The sequence below is a fragment of the Lampris incognitus genome, chromosome 4, assembly GCF_029633865.1.
Source record: "Lampris incognitus isolate fLamInc1 chromosome 4, fLamInc1.hap2, whole genome shotgun sequence".
NCBI classification, from domain to species: Eukaryota; Metazoa; Chordata; class Actinopteri; order Lampriformes; family Lampridae; genus Lampris; species Lampris incognitus.
Genome location: NC_079214.1, coordinates 45997105 through 46021928, shown reverse-complemented (window position 1 = coordinate 46021928; position 24824 = coordinate 45997105). Strand labels below are relative to the sequence as shown.

Below are 24824 nucleotides of genomic sequence, written 5' to 3'. Positions count from 1 at the left end.
GAGAAAAAAGACAGCACCTCTGTGGTCCACATGTGAGGGCTTGGTTTCATCACTCCCTCTCTCACACACACACACACTCACAAACACACACACATGAGACACACATGTGCTCACATAACACAAGGGTTAAGTGAGGCCATTGTAAAAGTCAGGCCTTGAGCTGTGCTGATGCATATTGTGTTGCCAAGTGTGCCCCCCACTCCCCCACACACACACCACCACCACCACACATGGTGCAGAGAGTTGTGGGGTGGATCTTTGCGGGTGAGGGAGGGAGGTAATCAGATATGAGTCTTACCTCACCACCATGCGCTCATTAATCTGAGGGAGGGAAAAATCTTCAAAGCGCTTGTGTGCTGTCATTATCGCTCTACCTACGCGACGATCACCACAGTCTGCAGGGTGTGTGTGTTTTATTAGCATGCGTTCTCATCCTATTCACTCTGTAACTCCCCAAATGCCTGACATGTTGCATTTTATTGCTCTTTAAAGAAATCCCCTTATCTTTGACATCCTGCCCTCTTCTTAACTCCTTGCATCTTTCTTCGTCAGAGTTCATATGGCCAGGAGATAAGTTTTTATTGACACATAATTCTCATTCATACTGGGTTACTTTCTCACCTTTTTTCCTGTTTTTTTTTTCCCCTAAGATACTTCCCCCATGCACTCATTTTCAAATGAGGAAACGCTTAACATGTCTTACTCCCTAATACAGACCCTCAACATTGCTGCACAACGGCTTTGCACTCACTTTGGTCCAGCTATTACTAGACAGCACCTAGCCTTGTTTGGTCTGCATCTAAATGATGAGATGGGATGATAGATATATTTTCCTTCAAATTTAACTTTTATTATAAACATTCACATGTCAGTGCAAAATTTCATCATTGTGCCCATCAAACCTGCTTAATCTCTCCCTCCTCTTCTTTGTTCACTGCAGGTTGTTCGGAGGGAAGCCCAATAAACAGGCACCAGTCACCACAGCTGAAAACATGAAGAACTCCACCGTCATCTCCAACCCGCACGCTACCATGAGCCAGGTAGCCACTGTGCTGGAGTCCCCAGGAGGAGGGCTGGCAGGCGGAGACAGTGAGACCAACAGCCCGCTATTCGGAGGCAGAGCTCTGGTCTCCGGCACTGGAACCCTGGGCAGTGAGCCGGTGAGACTATAAAAATATATCTGAGAAGTTGTTACAGTCATCGGTATGTGTGTTTTCCCAACCATTTTAGTTCAGCGAAAGCTACAATCCTGGAGATTCTCCTTTTTGTTTTACTTGATACAAGAAATTTCATCAGTAATTGACCACTGCAAATCCTTAAGTTCAATATGTGATACAGGAATCCCCAGTGTTGTGTCAGCATCTTCCGTGCCCCCAAACAAAAAACATGGTCATGCCTGTGTTTTAGCTAGTGGTGTTGTGGTATCTGTTGAGAAAGGTCCTCTGCATGCTTGTTCTTGTTAGCCACAAACAACTTTGCCACAACAAACCTGCCTTATTCATCTTCATTTGGTTACTTGGGTGAGGACATAAAACACTATGCGCAGTATAGTTTTCCCAGGGAAAGTCCTATCAGAGGTAGGAATTTGCAAATACAAAAGCATTCATGATTTGGGTAATTGTGGATTAACTATTTTCTTAAATAAATCAGCAATAGAGAGGCTCACAAAGGACGTTTGCATGTACAAGGTAAATCGAAAATACCTTAACTTTAAATTAGTTTTAATTTAGTTAAGTTTAACCAATCTCTCTCTCTCTCTCTCTCGCTCGCTCTCGCTCTCCCTCCCTCCCTCCACCCCCAGGCCTCCAGCCCAGGCTCTGTCTATTCCTCTACTGGCCCCTCCAACAGCCTGACGTGGGGCACCACCTTCAGCAGCTCCTCTGCCCAGAGCAGGGAGGGCACGCTGGGCGGGCACGGTGGGACAGGAAGCCTGGGCTACCCCTCCGTCAGCAGCATGCACACCAGCAGCGAGTCCATCGACATGAGCCTGGGCAGCGCAGGGGGCGGGGGAGTGGGTGGAGGAGCGCATCGCGAGGACACCCTGTCTGCCCTGGGCCGCACAGGCAGCATCAAGACGGGCATGTTGGAGAGGTGAGTTGCAAGGCTGGTGACTGTGGTAGGAGACGGCGGGGGGCGAGAGATGCATAAGATGGCAGTTTAGTGACAGGGTGAGATGCCAGTTCTGGCTTGCTATTGTATTTCTGCAAGCAGGGAAACGGGATCCTGTTGCATCAGTTGATGGTAATGGGATAATTATGGCCATCATATGGCACTCTGCTAAATATGTAACACGACATCTCGGGTAACTCAACAGCGTCAAAGCTCGGCTTGAAGCGAGACATAAATGACATCGCCCATTGTGCTGTGATTTTCTAACTCCTGTTGTCACTGGTCAACCAGAGGGGAATCTTGTCATGATGGGTCTTTTACCTGAATGATTTTCCAATTTTTTTTTCTAAAACTCTCTCTTTTTCTCTATCTGTTGTGCATTTTCCCTCCCTTCCTCACCAGTCCCCTCTCCTCCCCCTCAGCTAGCCCTAAATTCAGCCGAAACACGTTACCTCGGAAACAGGACAGGTAAATGTGCCTGTTAGGCCTCCAGTTAGTGTTGGGTTTTGACAACACTGTTGCTGCAGTATGTTGGTGCATAGATGACTGTGAATGGTTTATTTTCATTCATTGAAGCATTTGTTTATTTGTTTGTTTGTTTATCGATCGATCTATTTGGTCAAGTATGTGTGTGCTTGTATTGTTTGACTTTAGAGGCTTCTGTGTTTATTATGTTCTGCTATCAGATGTATCGGTGGCCCACGTTGGCCTGCCATCACTGCTTATGTACTGCCACCTTGTGGTGGATTTCATCCCTACAGCTTCAGCCGAAAGCATGAGCAAAATAAGTCATAATTACTTCTTTGAGCTAAAAATAAACTATGATGAAACGATAAACAGAAAAAAACAACCTTTGTAAATATGGTAAGAATGAAAGGGAGTAAGGTAAATATAGGCATCATGCAAGCTTAGATACATGAGATCCCGTGTTTCCTTCCTTCCTTCCTTGTCCGCTTTCCTTTCCTGTACTGAAGTGTTTCTCTGTGCTGCTCCCACAGCGGGCCACACTGTGGTAGAAACACTCTGCCTAAGAAAGGAATCAGGTACTCATGTCATATAACCGTACTGTCGCCACACCACGCCACGCCATGCCACGCCTCACCTCACCTCACCTCGCACACTCCCTCACCCGCTGTCTATCTTTTTGTATTCACTTTTCCAGGCTTTGCCCACATCTTGTTTGTTTTGTTTGCTTTGGTTGCCTATGTTGTACTCCAATGAAGAGGCATGTAATTTGTCACTGTGCACTGCTGTCATAGTGTCACGCAGTTCACTGGCTGATTCCTTTGGTATAATTTGTCTTTCTGCTTTTCGCTCAGTTTGTTTGTTGCTTTCAACTGTAAGTCAGTCTGGTGAACACTGTCTGAGTCCCCGTTTTAGTCTTTGTTTATCATGTGTAAGACAGGTGATTAAAAAAAACCAAGTAAGTAAAGTAAGAAAAAGTTTAGAGTTTATCCATTGTCTAAATGATCAGAAAGAGACAGGTCTCGAGCAATCTTCTTATGAAATTCACACTTTAAGCTGCTCTACGCCCTCTGTGGTCGACCAGCAGAGTGAATGCATTCTCAGAAATGATCAAATTCTAAAAATGAAATTAGTCATTAAGAAAAAACTTGACTAATAAGAGAGATTTGATTCAATCCTTGTCCAAATAATCAGAAACGGCGAGAGATTTCAGAGCAATCATCATCTGGTGACAGGACTAAATCCATTCTACCTTGCCAAGCCCCCCACGTCCTCGCCTGCCCTGCTCTTAAAACATCTCACCTCCGGCCTCTGTCTCTCTGTAGGTATGCTCCGTCTTCCCAGCTGCGAGGTCACGAGGACGCACGTGATTGGCTACGTTCCCACTCCACCAGCGGTCTGCAGGACTCAGCCAGCAACTCACCCTTCTCCCCCGGCTCCAGCCTCACCTCCCCCTCTGGTACGCGCTTCAACTTCGCGCAGCTCGGTAAGCCCTTTGCACCACCCGACCCACCTAAAAAAGTAGAACCGGAATCATTCTTTTCACATTGTTATCAGATGTGCACTCTTGCGGAGGTGAGCTCTCGTTGGCCTCTCCTCCATCTTTGAATTGTATCGATTAGGATTCGTGTCACACTTCATGTGTTGCGCTTCTGTAGCCTCCAGTCCCACTTCAGCAAATCAGATCACCCTAGCCGGTCTGCGCAACAACAGCCTGACCAATCAGGATGTCTCATTTGACCCATGCGGCGACACCCGCCTGAGGAACTCCTGCATGTCGCTGGATGAGAAGACTCGCACCATGAGCCGCTCTGGGTCCTTCAGAGACGGCTTTGAGGAGGGTAAGGCGCTTATTGGTGGTTGAATAAAAAAGTATTCTGTCATTACTACACACAATATAGATTTAAAAGTATTTTCTCATTCATAAGCCTTATTCCTCAGTTTCTTGTTCGTTTCTGCATAGCCCACTTTCAATTTGCTAAAATCTATTAATGACTTCATGCCTCCCCTTCGCTGTTCCGTGCCAAATGCACAAAACAATGTTTGTTTAGAATACATTAGAAGGGATTACAACTGCCACTCAAAGAAAAGCCCTCTAGTCCCTCCAGAAATCCATAATCCGCTTGACTTGGGCTTTGTCTTTTTTAAATAAGCTTGTTTTGTTTATTGCAAAACTCGCTGAGAAAAGCTTTTCCCACCAGCAGGAAGAATCCCTGCTTGCTCGCTCCAATGGGCTCTGTTCGAGCCTCGACACAGTGCAAAAACAGCACTTTTATTCTGAGGAGCAAACTGAGTTTGGGAGAGAGAGGAGAGAAGGCTGGAGAGAGAGGAGAGAAAAAAGAGAGAGGGAGATGTACAGACAGAGAGATGGGGGAGGGAGGGAGAGAGAGAGAGAGAGAAGGAAAGGGAAGGAGAAAGTAGAGAGGGATAGAGTCTTAGAATGAACCCCAGCGGCACTGAAACCAGATTTGTAAACATCCTCCGCGCTCCTTGTCTGAGTTCATCAAGGCTATACGTGCACGTGTGCGTGCACGTGCACACGTGCACATTTATGCACCCAGTCAATAAATGTGAAGCCGAAACTTGTACACATGCACACACACACACACACACACACACACACACACTCACTTATGGACCCAGTCAGTAATATGGAGACACACACACACACACACACGCAGACATTATTACAGGCGTCCCAGTAACTGGGTATTCTGATCCTCTCCTCTCTGCTCCCTGATTCCTTCCTCCCTTCAGGGTTCAGATCAGGATAATTACAGGGATCGTTAGTGAGAGACTTCAGAATAACCAAACACGATGTTACACAGGAAATCTCCCCAGATCACACACTGTCTCTCTTTCTCTCTCTCTCGCTCTCTCTGATCTTCTTTTGTCTCACTTTCCCACCCGTCACTGTCTGTGCCTCCCTCTCTCCCCCTTTCTGTCTCACTCTTACTTTATTTCTCGCTCCTTTTCTCCAGCTCCGTGTGTGTGTGTGTATTGAGGTGTTTATGTTGTGAATATAGTGTGTGTGTGTGTGTGTGTGTGTGTGTGTGTGTGTGTGTGTGTGTGTGTGTGTGTGTGTGTGTGTGTGTGTTTGTCTAGAGGGATATATATGTCTCAGGGGTGTACTCAAGTGCGGTTAGATTGACAGGACAGAGTCATGTATACACAACACTTTGTTGACCATGTCTTGTGTTTGAGAGCCCAAGCATTACACACTGTCACTCACACTGTCACTTGACCCAGAAAAGGACCTCCACTCCCAGACCCTCCCAACCAAACAGACACACACACACACACACACATAGGTGCTTATAAGCTTATCTTCTCTCTTACGTCACAGTAGAAAAACCTCACGTCTTCCTCGGGGATTTGCTCCGATTTTGGACCCTTTATCATTTTGAGATCATGTTTACCCCCAGCCCACTTCACACATACATATAACATCATACATGAAGGAAGTTGGATGTTAAATGTTTTTTGGTGCCCAGTTAAGTTGTGTATCCCCAAAAAGTGCCGTCTCCCCCCATACCGAGCACCAAACCAAACCACTGGAGATTAAACCTGCTTCCCCATGACCTCATCGTTCGACTCATTTCAGATCTGCTCCCAGGCGTTGGCAGCAGGCTTGGTTTTTGATGTGCGATTAAGTGGGTGACTCATTAGAGTCATTCTCAGACTGTTATTAACCACGCTCCGGGTTGGAGTATTATCTTTATGGCTGCAGATCTAGTGTCATTATTTTGCTGTGTACTTAGTTGTACTTTCTAATCACTTCTTTTACCTTTGGTTTTTGTTTGGGTTTTTTTTTTTTGTCTCTGCAGTCCACGGGTCATCACTGTCTCTGGTCTCCAGCACTTCTTCCATTTATTCCACGGTGAGTTGCCAACAGATGTGTCATGTCTAACCGACAATATCCCTTTTTTTAAGCATTTTTTTCTAACGTTGTTCCAGTTGTCAAACTGATGTGTTGAAACGAGTAGTCAGTCACTTAATTTGAAATGAAACGTGGCGATATGAATAATGTGCTCCTACACCACCATATCTGTCAAGGTTCCTGACTAGAGCACCCTTCTGGGCAAGAAGGCCTGATTTATCTAATCACACACCATCGTTTGGGACGGCCCATAAGTGCATTGTAGCCAATCAGAGTACAGTGTTTTATATCATAGCTCCTCCCCCTCTGGAGCCAGGTTTATTCACCTGGGCAGGTGTAGGAAAGAGGGCAGGGTGAACTCTCAGACACTGGATCCCTACACCACACAGATAGTTCATTTCTAGGCATTGAGTAAGTGAGTTGGCAACAGAGGAAGAGAGAATTAAGCATCAAAATGATGGCTACCTTATCCCTGGCAGGCACCTTCACAACCTGGGACCACACGGTAGGGATTGGGAGAGCAGGAAAGGATGGAAGTGGTAGTACTTGAGTAGTAATAGTACTTATTGGATTACCATGCTATACTGAAGTTAAATACTGCTTTAAGCTAAACATTTTTATTTTATTCAGAGCGCATTCATTAAACATTTTCTGCTAGATTATGTTTTATTGTGAAGTAAGAGAAAAAGACTTGGCTGTGAAGAATCTGAATGAGGCTAAAACCGTGAATGATTATTGCAATCACCCAGCTGTCATTAGTGCTGGGCTGGTTGTTGACGGGTGTTTGCTAAAAGGAGGGTGCAGGAAAATTGAACCATATTTCAGTTGACGCTTCATGGAGGAAGATGTAGAGACACTTCTGTTTGCATAACCCACACCAGCCAGTTACATCTAAATGATTGGTAGCTCAGCTTTTGTAAGGTGTGTGTGTGTGTGTGTGTGTGTGCGTGTGCGTGTGCGCGCGTGTGTGAGGAAGGAGGGGGTCACATGTGGACTGCTAACACTTTCTGGCCACCCATGTCACACTTCTTCACAGGCAAAAGACTGCAACAAGACAATCTTGTGTGCTGCCAGTCCATTGTAAAACACACATCACAGACAGACATAGAAGCAGATGCACGCACATGCAAAGAAACACAAACAGACAGAGACATACAAGCAGAGACACATTAGCTGTTAGGACATGTGGAAGCAAAGCATTCCCAGAGCTTCACGGCAGGTAGGTGGATCTGTAAGAAAAGTCATTTACTACAGGCTAATCTCCCCTGTCGGTTATGTCACAACACATCTAACACAGAAGTGTAGAGCTTACTGTGAGGGCCAGCTTCCTAACTCCTCACCAAGAAACGGCAAGGTGCACCATCAGCTCTGATTAGGGAAGAGGCATTTGCAAACCCAACGGACCCTTTCGTCGGAGTGTTTACATGTAAACATTGTCGTCACACGTTTGACTCTGTTTCAGTGAGCAACAGGATGGATTGTGTGTTGTGTGCGTTCAGGGTCTTTAACAGGGAAGGCTGTGCGTGCAAGCATACACTGCACTGAAGAAGTTGTACATATATGTGTACATTTGCTAAACCGTCCTTTCTTTCCATTGTTCCGAGCGCTGCCTTTAGAGACAAAGAGATCCAGACTAAAGCTTGTACGCGCGCGAACACACACGCACACACACACACACACACACACACACACACACACACACACACACACACACACACACACACACACACACACACAGCTTGAGCTTGCTTAAATGCCTCCAGGAGCATGTCTCTGCTTTCCAGACATATTACTCCAGACAAGCTAGTCCTGAACCTCTAATAAGCATGTCTCTATGGGGCTAATAAATCATACACAGATAGTAGGTAAAAAAAACACACCCTGGAGCCAGGATATGTGTAGTCTCACTGTGTGTGTCTTGAAAGGCCTCCTTTTTCATTACAGCAGGGTGGAATTCAGTCAATACTATGTCTAATGATCTTCTTTCTTTCTTATGTTCTCTGTAGAATGAAGAGAAGTCTCAGTCTGAGGTAAGACACCTGTTTTCTGTGTCTTTCGCTCCTTTTGTGTGTGGAGTTTGACTTGTTGGATCATGGGGGTGTGTTCACAATTGTATCTAGTTACACATGTAGCAGTATTATCATTGACCCTGTAACAGGCCCGTGTTCTATACAAAACACCTGTGTACACACATGTTCCTTTATGTATGTGTGCAAGGGGCTCCTTCTGTTCTGTCAGAACCTGTGATTTGGTACTGTCCCATATGTTAGCTAAATTACATTGTCATAATGAATGTATGTCTATGTGTGTGTCTGTTTGTCTGTGTTGCGTGTGCGCATGTGCGTGTGAGTTTGTGTCTGCATGTATGCGTTTGTGTCTGCATACAACCACGCTGTTTGCATCCATGTTGTTATTTGAATGCTGATGGTTTCTTTGTTGTTTTAAGATCCGTAAGTTGCGTCGAGAACTGGACGCCTCCCAGGAGAAGGTTTCTGCACTGACTACACAGCTGAGTGCCAATGTAAGGAGAGACACACATGCCCATTCCCATCCCACAGCACTTTATTTATTAGCAGTTTTGCCAAAGCGTCAATATATGAGGTGCAAGGTACCCGTCCTTTGGTGTCTGTACGAGATGCAACTGGTTAACGATGTCTGTATAAGCTGCGGCAGGTGAGCCTCTACCTAACCCTAACCCTAAACTTAACCACCTCGCCGGTACGTCATTAATATTCATAATCAGGCCTGGAGTTTCACATTGGAGTGTATAGAACAGCCACCACATCAGTAAATTGTGTGTTAATATATTGACACTTTGGCAAAAGAACAATGCTTTGGACACACAGCTGCGCACACACCCACACACAAACTTGTAAATGCACACACACTTACATACACGCAAATGCAGACACACACACACATACACACAAATGCAGAAAAATACACACAGACCCTCTCTCTCTCTCTCTCTCTCTCTCTCTCTCTCTCTCGCTCTCGCTCTCGCTCTCTCTCTCTCACATACACACACACACATCCAAATGAAGACACAGATAGACAGACAGACAATGCACCAATACAAGCGCACATACAAACATATCTAACACTCACTCACAGATGCGTTCACATGCATACACACACTCACAAACCAAAACACATAATAACCCACATTAAGACACATGTAAACATATCTACAAATATACAGGAAAACATATACAAACATTTACACACACACACACACATGTACACGCACAAAGGCACTCTTGTGCAAAAACACAACAACATATACATACCAGGGGTTCACAAACTTATTGCTCAAAGCACCACGTCTGATTTTTATTCATGGTCAGAGGTCAGGAACGATTGGTGATAACAAATAACATTTAATCAACTCACTTATAACCTTTAAGCAACATAGATTCAAGTTCAAGACAGTCAAGTTAGTCAAAATGGTATTGTTCGCCTGCAATTAGTTGCTTGAACCGAAGCACAGAAGGTGTGATTTGCCAGCCGGAGACACTGATCCAAATGTTAATTTCTAAGACCCGCCCTACTCTGCCCCTGATTGGCTCGGCCCTAACAAAAACTCCTGTACTGGTAGGCTACTCCTTACTGTCATTTATGGTCACGCTGGTTTCTCTGCTCTCTGTTTCAGTGAGGGCGGGGCTTAGGCCCTCCACACACACACACACACACACACACACACAGAGTGGAGCACAGGAGAGACAGTGAACTAGGGGAAGTAAAGATAGTGTTACTCAAGTTGTCGACAACTACACGTTACCTCACTGTAAGTGCAATAAAAGCGTCACACCCCCCCCAAATCAAATTCTCCAGTGTAAGATTAATGCGTGAACTCAGCAGCAGCAACGCACAAAATAGAAAACGTTGCACTTAATAATGTATTGTATTCATATGTCATGGCACGAGCCGATAGACCAGAGAGACAGGTGTTGTTTTTTTTTTAAATGTTCCTTTTTGTATTTACAAAAGGCAAACTAAGTTACAATAATACTTCTTACAGTAAATCTGGGCCCATAAAAGAGGTCAAAATAAAAGAACTAGGATGTCCAGGTAGCGTAGGGGTCCATTCCGTTGCCTACCAACACGGGGATCGCCATTTCGAATCCCTGTGTTACCTCCGGCTTGGTCGGGCATCCCTACAGACACAATTGGTCGTGTCTGCGGGTGGGAAGCCGGATGTTGGTCTGTGTCCTGGTCGCTGCACTAGCGCCTCCTCTGGTCGGTCGAGACGCCTGTTCAGGGGGGAAGGGGAACTGGGGGAAATAGCATGATCTTCTCACATGCTTCGTCCCCCTGGTGAAACTCCTCACTGTCAGTTGAAAAGAAGCGGCTGGCAACTCCACATGTATCGGAGGAGACATGTGGTAGTCTGCAGCCCTCCCCGGATCGGCAGAGGGGGTGGAGCAGCGTCCGGGACAGCTCGGAAGAGTGGGGTAATTGGCCAGGTAAAATTGGAGAGAAAATTGGGGGGGGTCCAAAAATTAAAAAAAGAGGTCAAGATAACAGAACTAAACTAAAGCCCTAACAGAGGAGAACCGAACAGCACAAATTGAGACATGGGGGAAACACACATATACATACTATATTATACACTATATGGACAAAAGTATTGGGACACATCTCTTAATCATTGAATTCAGGTGTTTCATTTAGACCTATTGCCACAGGTGTATAAAATCAAGCAGCTAGCCATGCAGTCTGCATTTACAAACGTGTGAAAGAATGGGTCGTTGTGAAGAGCTCAGTGAATTCAAGTGTGGTATTGTCATAGGATGCCCCCTTTACAATAAGTCAGTTGGTGAAATTTCTCCCCTGCTAGATATTCCACGGTCAACTGTAGGTGGTATTATTGAAAAGTGGAAGCATTAAGGGGTTGGAGCTTGTTTTGAAAACGCAATTAGTGACCTGGGCACTGTTGAAATACAGTTTTTCAAAACAAGCCCCAAACCCTTACCCCATTGGTTGTAATGTTTTCTACCCCACCATTGGTTGCTGCGCATCGTAACTACCTACCCCATTGGTTTTAACAGTTTAAATGTTTTCTCCTTTCATTGGTTGCTGTCCACCAAATTTAGGGGCATGACGCAGAGCAACGTGTACTGTGTATGTTTTCTTTGTTGAATCACATTAGCAGCTGATGAGTGCGACGTACGAAACAAGCTTGTACTGCTATGTATTAAAAGTTTTTTTCCTACATCTGTATTGATATTCCGCTCCTCATTTGTTGAGCACTTTTATCAACACCATTAACGGTTTTAAAAAAAAAAAGCTATATATATATACACACACACACACCCACACACGAACACACATACATAATGGCTGATCAGGCCATTCAGACACATGGGTTACATCCTAACACGAGGTATGGACTGGATCCATATTGACTTGCCATTCAGTCCAGATTCAGACCGAGGGCCAGACTTTGAAAAGTCCCGACATATACAATCAGTTCAACATTAGAAACTTGAAGTCATACACTTGTTAGCACACTCATACAAGCAAAGACAGCCATGATGTTACCACCAGTACTTGTGCAGTTGTTGGCACTGAGAATCCTTCAAGAAAAAAGGGTCATTCTCCCCATTACAGCATCACCATAGTTGATTTTCATCATCTCCATATAGGAACTCTCAACCCTAACTACCATATAATAATAATAATAATACAATAACAATATTAATGTCAGTTATAATGCATTTTATCATAGACTGTGCAACCCCCCCCCCATATTTTAGCAGTAATCTTCTCACTGATGTTAAACACAGTGTAGGTTTAACTGCAGATTAGAGCTATGGTGGAATGTGTGTGCATGTGTGGGTGGTATTAGATTACAGCAAGATTGAAATCCCTGTGCACTCCTGAGAAAGTGGCCAAGATATGGGCTACAGAGTTACAACTTAGGGGGTCTGGATGAAGGTTGTTTGTTTGTTTGTTTGTGTGTGTGTGTGTGTGTGTGTGTGTGTGTGGGGAGTGAATAACATGGATAGAATATAGTGGAGTTGGCACTGAAGGGGATATGGGGTGGGGGCAGGTAGCCTTTGTTGCAATATTCGATTACATTCCCTGGACAGGTGAATACTTGTGTGAATTATGAGAATTGGCCCGCCATCCCTCAGGCTTAGAACTTTACTCCTCACGCTCCATGTGATGACAGCAGTACCGTGACCCGAATCACGTGTCTGTTGTCAGCGTAACCCGCCAACCCCTCCCTTAGGCCGGTACATGCGATGAGGTGAACACGACATATGACCGTTGCAAAGCAGAACAGTGACATTTTATAAAGACCAAACCTCGCCTTTGTTATTGCTTATTTGGAAAGAATAGAGGACTCTGTCTGCATTCAAATTTGAGTCACCTTTTTTTGGGGGGGGGGGGGGGTGATGTCATGGTTGTGGCTTTGTTATTTTGGTTTCCAGTGTGGGAACTGGTAGAAAGATGAGATTCAGCTGGTGACATTTATCATAGACTGCGATTTTACATGATTATTTTGGTACTGGGTGCACATTTTGGCTTTGGTGGAAAGCATATCAGTGATGTCATGTTTGGGCTTGGCCCCAAGGTCATGCTGGGTACTTAGACAGCTTTCTTTGTGTTCTGAAGGAAAAGCACACTCATTGGTCAACTCCACCAGACTATGTTTAGCATCAGTATCTCAACTGTTAGATGCTCAAGGTCTCTGGTGTGCAGACGTGTGTTTATAACAACCCGGTGGAGAGACCTCCCCATTCCTCCTGCCTGGCCTTCCCTCCTAAACCTACGCAGTCCGCTGCCAGATTGTCCTATCATCCCTCCGCGAATATAACTGGCAGTTTATCAGTCTCCCATAGGCTGGTTTTTCAACTATGGCATCTAACAAACCTTATCCTGTAGCTGGAGGCTTGGGGCCCTGGCCCCCTCTCAACTATTATCCCTCTCGGAGGAGCAGCCAATGCCAGAGAAAGGCCTCAGGAAGCCTGGTGGATCCGAGCTCGGCTCCTCTCAGTGCTGTTGCATCTGCACAAGAGGTGCGAGCGAGTCAGGGCTTAAGACAAAACTTGATCGCTTGTCAGAGTGAGATGTTTTTTTAAAAAAAAAATTTTTTACCTTTTGTCATCCATGGTTAGAAAATATATTTGGGACCTTTTTTTTTTTAACAAAACAGTTGTTTTACTGTGAAGTTTCCACTGTTTTTACACTTTACAGGGCCTTAATTCTTTTAGTCTTCTTTCCTCTGCCTTGCATTCCTCTTTACCTCTTACTGTAATCATTCAGGCTATTTTGAAAGCAGGAAGTTGTGCAGACCTTTGTGGGTTTTTGTTCCCACAGGCTCACCTGGTGGCTGCATTTGAACAGAGTCTGGGCAACATGACCATCAGACTGAAGAGCCTCACCATGACCGCAGAGCAGAAGGTATGAGGACTTCATGTTTCCTTTTACACACATCTCAGAGTGCACCTTTTCTCTCTGTGTTAGATATGTTGACATCAGCATTTTCCTTTTTTTTCTTCTCCTTTTTCACTTTTACTTTCTGGCTTTTTTTTTAACGTGCCTGAAAACTGTGTCATTCAAAAAAGCCTTTCCCTTCTTCTCAGTCTTATAATGCCCACCCCGCTCCTACTGTCCTACTGTAGCCTCTTTTTGTCTGTTCTTCTTCTTATGCTTTTTGTTATGTGCTTGCTACACTGCTTTTGACTTGTAGCACTTTAGGATTTCTTGTTGCAGAAAAGTGCAAGATAAATAAGACGTATTGCCATTTTTTTTATTATTGTTATCATCATTATCATGTAGGACTCTGAGCTGAACGAGCTGAGGAAAACTATCGAGCTGCTGAAGAAGCAGAACGCCGTGGCTCAGGCCGCCATTAATGGAGTCATCAACACACCTGAGCTCACACCCAAAGCCGAAAGGACAGGTACAGAGAGCTGAGGGTGTCTTGACACCAAACACTAGACCATCCACAAGTGTTTTACATCATCCATCCAACTACGTTATTATCCCATCATCTAAGATAAGATGTCACACTGTTTACTTACTCCACAAACTATACAAAGTAGGATTTGGGCAAAGATACCTCTCTCTCTCTGTCTCTCTCTCTGTCTCTCAGTCTCTGTCTGTCTGTCTCTCTCTCTCTCTTTCTCGCGCTCTCGCTCTCCATTTCAGCATACTTTATTGGCCCGAATGGTATATTTAACAATACTGCCGAAGCATCTGAATACAATTGAAATGATCAAGAAGAAAAAGTAATAGGAAACTGGATGAATGAGAACATTCGCAGACATAATAGGAAATACTTTCTACATAAAAGGAAAAGCAAAACAATAAAAAGAAACCCGAAAATGAGTAGTTTGCAAAGCAGAAATTACAATAATAAACAAAATCTACTTTCATCTAATTGTAATGGGGGCTAATCCCTCTTACATATCAGTCCGATATTTAATAACATCCCAAATACTTAAATAAGAGGAGTGAGCTTTTTCTGACAAGATATTTTGCCCTTATATTCAGTCTTTTAATGTTATTGGTCATTCTGTCTGTCTGTCAGGTGGCAGTAATGGCAGCCCACAGCAGCAGCAGCCTGACTTGCGCATTCGAAGGCAGCACTCCTCAGACAGCGTTAGCAGCATCGCCAGCGCCACCAGTCACTCCAGTGTGGGCTCCAACATGGACACTGACGCAAAGAACAAGAAGAGGAACAAGAAGAACTGGGTATGTTACTGGGGGACGCACAAAAAAAACAAGTGTGGTTTTATTGGTTGTGTTTCATAACAGCCAGCCACTAGTCTTTGCAGTTTGCTGCTTTGTCCATCTCTTTTGTGTCTTTTCCATAGACACTGTGTGTGTGTGTGTGTGTGTGTGTGTGTGTGTGTGTGTGTGTGTGTGTGTGCGTGCGTGCGTGCGTGCGTGCGTGCGTGCGTGCGTGCGTGCGTGCGTGCGTGCACACACGGGTGCATGCATGCATGTGTGTCTGCCTCCATCTCACGTATTTGTGTGTGCTTTCTTCCCATAAGGCATCTTTCACTGGGGAAAAGGTGACTACATTAAAGGTCCTTTGTAGATTTCAGCTTGCTGTCTAGGGCTTATCTGAGTTGATTAGGTTGGCTATTGTCTCCGTACGACTTGTAGTGACTCTTTTTTGCTATATTCAGTTAATCAGACTGTTTCTGTCTGTGAATTAAAAGACACTGACTTGTAGCCTTATTTCCCTTGTCGACCCTGAAAGATTGTAATGTGCACCGGAGGACAAGTCGAAGATGATGATGTACGCAGGTGTTTTTCACTGTGTTGTGTTGTCTGGTAGACTACAGGGATTGTCTAGTAGAATCCCTTAGTTCTTAGTATTTACTCTGGTGATTGATTTGTGAAGACGGCAGTAGAATCCTTTTTAAGGTAACAGATGTGGACCCATGTGTTTTGGTAAAACTAGACTTCCTGCTTTACTTCCTGCTTACATTGAAAGGTAAAATAAACAATAATCCTATGTCTCTACAGATTAGCTGCCAGGTGTTAAATGTATGTATGTATGTGTGAAGGCTTCTCTGCCTCATAGTGCACACATGTAGGTGGTCTATAGTCATATGTGGTGGAGCTTATAGGGGCTGTCTGTGTGTGATCCATGGTAGAGGAACCATATGTGTGATGGCAGGTGTGATAAGTCAAGTGATATCCGTTATGGAGCCATAGCAGAGCCCCGGTAGCCTGCACCCCTCCCTAACTCATTAACACGCCCACACACCCACCCATGTGAACCTGTGCTGTTTTGTGTCTCCTTGTCTTTTTCTGCTTCGCTTCATGTGGCAGGTCTATGAGGTAAGAATGGTGCGCTGTGCAATATCACAGAGAATAGTAGCAGCCTAGTAACACAACCTAACCCCTTCCTTTACCTCCTCCAGCGCCTTTTTAGGTTACTAACGTCTGTCCTTTCCTTCTCTCCTCCTGTCCTGACACTTCCTCCTCAGCTCCCTCCTCTTCCTCCCTTGTAGTGCTTTCCCCTGTTGACACTCTTATGAGATACTGACTCGGCTCCTAAACACAAACTGTATTGCCTGAATCATATGAGGATATTATATAGATCCTGATACGGAATTAAATATAGAACTGCTACAGCTGTAGTCCTTAATCAGTTAATCAAGTTTTATTTAACTAGTACATTTCTTGCACAAAAATGCAGTGCAAGGTGCTTTATCTGAGATTGATTCTTAAAACAGTTCTCATGCAATAGAAAATATACAGAGAATAAAACTGTATGCATGCATAAAGTAATAGAGCATGGGTGTGTAAAGGGTGAATGTCAAAAGGCCAAGTGCACGTGTGTGTGTGTGTGTGTATTTGAGTGGCTGTTGCAGCTAGAAAAGCTCTGTATAAAATGTAACTTGATTGATTGATTGATTGATATACGTACATACACTACCGTTCAAAAGTTTGGGATCACCCAAACAATTTCGTGTTTTCCATGAAAAGTCACACTTATTCACCACCATATGTTGTGAAATGAATAGAAAATAGAGTCAAGACATTGACAAGGTTAGAAATAATGATTTTTATTTGAAATAAGATTTTTTTTACATCAAACTTTGCTTTCGTTAAAGAATCCTCCATTTGCAGCAATTACAGCATTGCAGACCTTTGGCATTCTAGCTGTTAATTTGTTGAGGTAATCTGGAGAAATTGCACCCCACGCTTCCAGAAGCAGCTCCCACAAGTTGGATTGGTTGGATGGGCACTTCTTTGAGCAGATTGAGTTTCTGGAGCATCACATTTGTGGGGTCAATTAAACGCTCAAAATGGCCAGAAAAAGAGAACTTTCATCTGAAACTCGACAGTCTATTCTTGTTCTTAGAAATGAAGGCTATTCCATGCGAGAAATTGCTAAGAAATTGAAGATTTCCTACACCGGTGTGTACTACTCCCTTCAGAGGACAGCACAAACAGGCTCTAACAGGTACTATTTAATGAAGATGCCAGTTGGGGACCTGTGAGGCGTCTGTTTCTCAAACTAGAGACTCTAATGTACTTATCTTCTTGCTCAGTTGTGCAACGCGGCCTCCCACTTCTTTTTCTACTCTGGTTAGAGCCTGTTTGTGCTGTCCTCTGAAGGGAGTAGTACACACCGGTGTAGGAAATCTTCAATTTCTTAGCAATTTCTCGCATGGAATAGCCTTCATTTCTAAGAACAAGAATAGACTGTCGAGTTTCAGATGAAAGTTCTCTTTTTCTGGCCATTTTGAGCGTTTAATTGACCCCACAAATGTGATGCTCCAGAAACTCAATCTGCTCAAAGAAGTGCCCATCCAACCAATCCAACTTGTGGGAGCTGCTTCTGGATGCGTGGGGTGCAATTTCTCCAGATTACCTCAACAAATTAACAGCTAGAATGCCAAAGGTCTGCAATGCTGTAATTGCTGCAAATGGAGGATTCTTTGACGAAAGCAAAGTTTGATGTAAAAAAAATCTTATTTCAAATACAAATCATTATTTCTAACCTTGTCAATGTCTTGACTCTATTTTCTATTCATTTCACAACATATGGTGGTGAATAAGTGTGACTTTTCATGGAAAACACAAAATTGTTTGGGTGATCCCAAACTTTTGAACGGTAGTGTACGTGTGTGTGTATTAGTGTGTTGAATACACAGAAGGTGTTTTAAAGCATCACACACGTACAGTTTAATGTTTGTGTTTAGGACTAAAGCTCTAGTCATAAGATGATTTATCCTTACCTCCTCTCCTCTCTTCATCGCTCCCTGACTTCTGCTTCTTCACAGCTGTTTGTGTCTCCACTTTGCTTGGCTCTCTTCCTCCGTAGCATCTATCTATCTATCCTTCCTTCTTTCCTTCCTTCCTTCCTTGCAGGTACTGTAACAATCACCACCCTCTCTCCCTTGTGTGTTGTGTCCACAGCTGCGGAGCTCCTTTAAGCAAGCCTTCAGCAAGAAGAAGTCTCCCAAGTCAGCTTCCTCACACTCAGACATTGAGGAGATGACCGATTCCTCCTTGCCCTCCTCCCCAAAACTGCCCCACAATGGAACCACCTCAGGCCACATGCTTAGGAGCACACACTCCAACACGCTGTACGTATAAGAGAGACACAGGCTTTTTTCCAGGATGGCGGGTTGTGTTATTAACAGTTAATTGTCTATTTTGTTTATTTGAGAGATTTAAGCTCTTAATGAGTAATGGTTCCATTGATCTAAAATGGGCAAAATTGTTTGTGTGTGTGTGTGTGTGTGTGTGCGTGCGTGCGTGTGCGCGCGCGCATGCGTGCATGCATTGGGTGGGTATATATGTGTATTTGCATGTGTATAGTCTGTCAGAGTGTTTGGACAGTGAGGCGGAGACTGTGATGCAGCTACGCAGTGAGCTCAGGGAGAAGGAGATGAAGTTAACAGACATCAGACTGGAGGCTCTAAGCTCTGCCCACCAGCTGGACCAGCTCAGAGAAGCCATGAACCGCATGCAGGTAATGCAAATAGAATAGAGTGACTGTAAGGCAAATAAGCTCTTTGCCAAATCGGTGGGGATACCTACAGTCAGTTGAGACTGACGAGGTCACTTAGATGAGTGATGAAACTTTTCTCTCAATAAACATTGTATCCAGATGAACTGATTCAACTTTCTGTGATTTGACTGCTGACCCGTGTGTGTGTGTGTGTGTGTGTGTGTGTGTGTGTGTGTGTGTGTGTGTGTGTGTGTGTGTGTGTGTGTGTGTGTGTGTTTTCCTGCAGTCGGAGATCGAGAAGCTGAAGGCAGAGAATGACCGCCTGAAGCTGGAGAGCCATGGAGGCAGCAGGGCTGGATCCCAGGTCTCCATCTCCTCTTCCCCTCCCCACCGCACACACACCCAGACCCCGGGTCCCGGGCCTGGCCTCTCCCAGCACAGCCTCAACCTCACCACCAGCGAGTCGACCAGCCTGGGTAAGAGAAGATGAACACTAAGGGTTGAGATTCTCCATGGAGCTGGAAAAGTGGTGTGAAAGGATCTGTGTCCAAAACAGTTTGGGAGATTTTGCAGAAATGTTTTCAGTAACTTTCCCTCTTTCCTCCACTTTTCAATTTGAAGCTTTGCTCTTTGTAGAAGTAGATACATTTTGCAGGAAATTGTGTTGGAAATGCAAAATTTCTGATTACATGAACCCAAGGTGATAGTTCCCAAACCAGTTCAAGGCCTGGAATATCAAATCAGCTATTTTAGCCCAACATATTAGAATTGTATAAATACTACATTATATTTCAGTATTTAAATTATAATAAAAGTATTACAAAAAAATATAGGACAATATTTACCCAACAAATTCTGGTAATGGATACAGTGGGGAAACAGAGAGATGTTGAGAGGTGTGCCAGCTTACTGTTGGCTGTCTTCCTGTCAGACATGTTGCTCGATGACACCAGCGGAGAAGGGGGGCTGAGGAAGGAGGGACGACATGTCAAAATAGTTGTCAGCCTGGATGGAGACAGCAAGTTGGGGGAGGTGAGAACATCATCCAGACCAATACTTTTGAAGATGCATTTGATTAGAATTGGTCCGATATGAATAAGAAAGCTTGATTTCACTTCATTTTTGCCATACTTTTCGCTGTACTTTCATACTTCTGCTGCAGTGTCATGTATCTTTGTATTTTTCATTAACACAGTCTTAATAATTTTGGTTAGTTTTACTTGCACGGCATGCATATACATTTTGTATTGCAAAAGACTGAACTTTTGCTCGTGCCATATTTAATGTTTTATTTAAAACGTTAAATTCAGCAAATAAATAGTAAATCTAGATCTAAATACAGATATGTGTCATGTTTGTTTGGACCCCGCTGAGGACATGCTAATTTATTTTCACTAAGAAATTCAGTAAAACGTGCAATCTGACCAGCCTTAGTATGAAGGTTGACTAATACTCTTTATCCCCATCTTTATTCTACTTTTCATTGACTCTTTCATATTTACTGCAACAATCCAGTATCCCCACCAGGATCATCAAATGTTCATCTGATCTGATCGATTGTACTTTTCAATGAATTAAGTATCTGTTTCCCCTTCCCCACAGGGGGGTCAGTATCGGGACTTCCTGATTGGCTGCATAGGTGTGAGTGGGAAAACCAAATGGGATGTCCTGGATGGAGTGGTCCGACGGCTTTTCAAGGTAAAGGGTCAGAGCCGCAGGAAAGCAGATGACAAGAAAACAGACCTGTTGTCCAAAAGCTCACTATTGAAAAGCAAAAAGAAAACGAATAGAAATGAGGTGCAATTCCATCAGCTGGTTTTAAGAGATTAAGAAATATTTCTGTGCCCAGGACTATGTCATCAAATACACCCAAGAGAAAAATAGAGAAGCTTTAACAAATATTACTTTCCACAGGAGAGATTCTAGAATTCCATTTCTATCACTTTTTATCTCATGTTCTGTTTTTCAATACCTCACATTTTCCCTTCTAGGCAGGTGTAAAACCTTTTTTAAGATAGTTAAGTGTTTTTGGTTTTTTTCCCCTATGTTTTGGTGTTTCCATTCAGCTTTTCCTATTCGCAACCATTAGATTTGCAATTCCTAATGTAATGTACGTGGTGTCTGTTTGTAGGGCCTTCTTAATACCTCACTGACCATTGCTGTCAGCATTGATTTTCAGCCATCACAGATGGATAGTTTAGCTTAGTGGGCGGGTCATAGTTTTCTACTAAGAAAAGCAAATGATAGGTCTGCGGTGGCGTAGCGGTCTAAGCATCGGCTTGGTGTCGATGCGGTTGCCCACTGGGGACTGGGGTTCGCCCCCGGTCTCGTCAGATCCGACTATGGCCGGACTCGATGAAGCAGCAATCATTGGCAACGCTGTCTTCGGGAGGGGGGCGGAGTCGGCTTGTGTTCGTCATGTGAATGCGTCTCTGTGTGTGTCGGAAAAACAGTGGTTCGGCTTGGATTCGCCTTGTCACGAAAGTGGGGAGGCGTCTCCTTCGAGACTGCCGGCCGGAGAGATGCAGTTGGCGAACGCATGCAATACGAGGGTGGGTGTTTGAATTAAAATAGGGATCAATTGGCCACTAAATTGGGAGAAAAAAAGGGAAAAAATCAGAAATAAATTTAAAAAAAAGAAAAAAAGAAAAGCAAATGATGTGAAGAATCACTTAACACGAAAATCATTTCACTGTTTACTACATTCTTTTCAACACAAAATAGAAGGTATTAAAAGCTTACTTTTAAAGCCAGTATCAAAGTGTCTTTTTTTTTCTTTTGGAGAAATACTCTGATGCACGGTTTGTTTGAGATCTAACATATCAACACACATTCATACAGGAGGATTACTGACTGTGGGTAATGGTAACTTATTACTATACATTTCCTTGTAAATTTGGAAAAGCAAACTGCAAGCCTGTTTGTTCCACAGGAGTACATCACCCATGTGGACCCCATGACCCAACTTGGCCTCACCTCAGACAGTGTCGAAGGCTACAACATTGGTGATATCCATCGCCATAGCAACCCCAGCTCTGCCCACACCCCTGAGCTGCTGCCGTGCGGGTACCTGGTGGGAGACAGCAACACCATCAACATCCGCCTCAAAGGTACCAATGGCTCATCAGTCTGTGCTTTCCATCCATCCATCCATTCATCTCTACAAACTTCCATCCATCCATCCCCTCCACCAATTCTCTACACATTTTTAATGGAAATTAGGGTCGAGAGAAGCTGTCGTACATCCCAGCATGCAGAGGGCTGAAGGCAGGGTGACACCAGTCCATCACACACCATTCATACCTGTGGGCAATTTAGAGATTCTAACTCTATTAACATTCATGCCTTTGGATTGTGGGAAGGAGTACTAGGGGTGGGAATCACCAGAGGCCCCACGATACAATATTATCCTGGTACTTTAGTCACGAAACGTTAGTATTGCGATTTTAAACATTTTGCAATATGCTGAGTTTTGCAATACATGTATAGTGGTATATTGTGATTAATTTTTTTCAACTACAAATTATGTCCCCAAAGGAAAACGATGTCAACATTTGTTTTATATATGACCTCACCAGAAAAAAAACTCAGCAAAAACTCGTATAGGCCGATCACTTCTGAACACAGATGCTAAGATTCTAGCAAAGGCCCTGGGACACAAATTGGAAGAAGTTATCCCCCAAATGATAGCAAATGATCAGACAGGCTTCGTTAAGAATCGTCAATCCTTTTTTAATGTCCAGTGTCTTTTTAACATGTTGTGCTCATCTTCTGAAAATGCCCCTGAGTGTGTCATATCATTAGATGTGGAGAAAGCATTTGATCGAGTCGAGTGGAAATACTTATTTACAGTTTTGGAAAAATTTGGATTTTTCTCAACCTTTCGCCCTAGGCCGCCAAACCTGTCAGGGTTGCCCACTAAGTCCAATCCTCTTCGATCTAGCTATTGAACTGCTTGCAGTTGCTCTTCATAACAATGCAAGCATTGCCGGTATTTGGAGGGGGGGTATGGAAAATAAAGTGTCTTTATATGCAGATGACCTTCTGCCATATGTCTGAGACCCAACAACCTCTCTGCCAGTAGCACTTTCTCTGCTTAACCAGTTTGGATCACTATCGGGATACAAGATAAATTTGCACAAAAGTGAATTGTTCCCAATTAATAGCAAAGCATTTGACCTAGACTACGATGACATACCCTTCCAAATTGAAGAAAGACAATTCACCTACTTGGGAGTAGCAGTCATGCGGTAATTCAAAAATATTTGTATCCTCCTGAGACCCAGGGAAAATAATGTTTAATTTCTATTTTTTGTACATAAGTTAAGTGTTGTGGTGGTAAAACACACATTGCAAAGAAAAACGTGTTAAAACTTGATTTTGTTCAAATTTTACAATATGTCCACTATAGTGGACACCCCCCGCCACATGTGATGTCATTTTAAAGGCACAGTTGTCCTCTTTAAGGGAAAACAGGACTGAATACAGTGGCATGTATAGTCTAAAAGATATGAGCAAAAACACTACATCCACTACAGTGGACAAAAATGAATTGCTGGGTCTCAAGAGGTTTTAAAGAAAATTTCATGACTACTAAATCAGGTTAAAACATCGTTACTGCAGTGGTTCCCTCTTACACTGTCCCTTGCCGGAAGCTCTATAAAAATGAATATACTACCAAAGTTTACATATTTACTTCAGTGTGTACCGGTGTTCATGCTAAAATCATTTTTTGTTTCATTAGATTCAATTATGTCCTCATATATATGGCAAAATAAGAGGCCACGAGTAAGCAGGATCTTACTTCAGAGATTCAAAAGAGACAGGGGCATGGGGCTCCCTGATATGCATCACTACTACTGGGCTTCTAATATTGGCTGTCTTGCTTTTTGGAACCACTTTTACCTTCAGCCAAACAGCCCAGAATGGACATCTCTGGAGTTAAGACCATGCCAGGATATTTCGCTTCCAGCACTCCTTGGCTCACCGCTCAACTACTCTGACTAAACTAATAGACAACCCAGTTGTATGTCATACCCTTAAAGTGTGGGCCCAGTTCAGGAAGACTTGTGGCTACAGAGACTTCTCTCTTTTGAATCTTGTTGCTTCCAATCATCTTTTCATACCATTTCAACACGACTCAACCTTTCAAGATTGGCAGAGGAAAGGCATCAGATTTTTTTTTAAAGACGTGTTCAGAAATTGTTTTATGTCTTTCACACAGCTGTCTGAGAAATACAACTTACCCAGACACACTTCTTTAGATATTTACAGGTCAGACAATATATGCGTTCTATCTTACCGTGCTTTCCTGAAAAACCTGACGCTAACCCTGTCGACACATTTCCCTCCTTTGACCCGCTATCCAAAACTGCATTGTCAACATTATACAGAAAAATTTCCGTGCTGACATCTCCACGTCTAGACAAAATTAAAACAGCCAGGGAACACGATTTGGGACATGCGCTATCTGATGACCAGTGGGATTCCATTTTCACATCAATACACAAATCCTCACTCTGTGCAAGACACTGCCTAGTGCAATTTAAGGTGGTTCATAGGGCCCACATGTCTAAGATTAAATTATCGAGCATCTATCTTGATATCACCCCCATCTGCGATGAATGCAAAAACAGTGATGCTACCCTGATACACATGTACTGGCTGTGCCCTCACTTGGAAAAATTATGGAGCTGTTTTTCACACTCTATCCAACATTTTAAAGCGGTACCTAGACCCAGACTCTGATTGCTTTGTTTGGCATTACTGGTGGAGTGGCTCCTCATTTGACATTCGCAGAGTGCCGCATGGTTACCTTTGCTTCACTCTTGGCCAGACGTGTGGTTTTGCTCAGGTGGAAGGAAGGATGCTGCCCCGCCCACACTTAGTCAGTGGCTTTGAGATGTAATATCCTGCCTCAACCTGGAAATT

The 24824-nt window shown here is 43.7% G+C and overlaps 1 protein-coding gene across 1 annotated transcript in view; it reads left to right on the top strand.

Moving 5' to 3' along the window:
• The window catches only part of nav2a (neuron navigator 2a), a 132754-nt gene that overhangs the window by 101256 nt on the left and 6674 nt on the right, over positions 1 to 24824 (top strand). Inside the window, exons 16-33 of the mRNA XM_056279088.1 lie at positions 941 to 1160; positions 1802 to 2091; positions 2512 to 2577; positions 3108 to 3152; positions 3900 to 4060; positions 4233 to 4415; positions 6402 to 6454; positions 8461 to 8484; positions 8901 to 8975; positions 13784 to 13867; positions 14246 to 14369; positions 15000 to 15163; positions 18356 to 18525; positions 18761 to 18914; positions 19180 to 19369; positions 19825 to 19925; positions 20496 to 20591; positions 21826 to 22003. Coding sequence (XP_056135063.1) covers positions 941 to 1160; positions 1802 to 2091; positions 2512 to 2577; positions 3108 to 3152; positions 3900 to 4060; positions 4233 to 4415; positions 6402 to 6454; positions 8461 to 8484; positions 8901 to 8975; positions 13784 to 13867; positions 14246 to 14369; positions 15000 to 15163; positions 18356 to 18525; positions 18761 to 18914; positions 19180 to 19369; positions 19825 to 19925; positions 20496 to 20591; positions 21826 to 22003 — 2378 coding nt within the window. The remainder of the gene's footprint in view (positions 1 to 940; positions 1161 to 1801; positions 2092 to 2511; positions 2578 to 3107; positions 3153 to 3899; positions 4061 to 4232; positions 4416 to 6401; positions 6455 to 8460; positions 8485 to 8900; positions 8976 to 13783; positions 13868 to 14245; positions 14370 to 14999; positions 15164 to 18355; positions 18526 to 18760; positions 18915 to 19179; positions 19370 to 19824; positions 19926 to 20495; positions 20592 to 21825; positions 22004 to 24824) is intronic.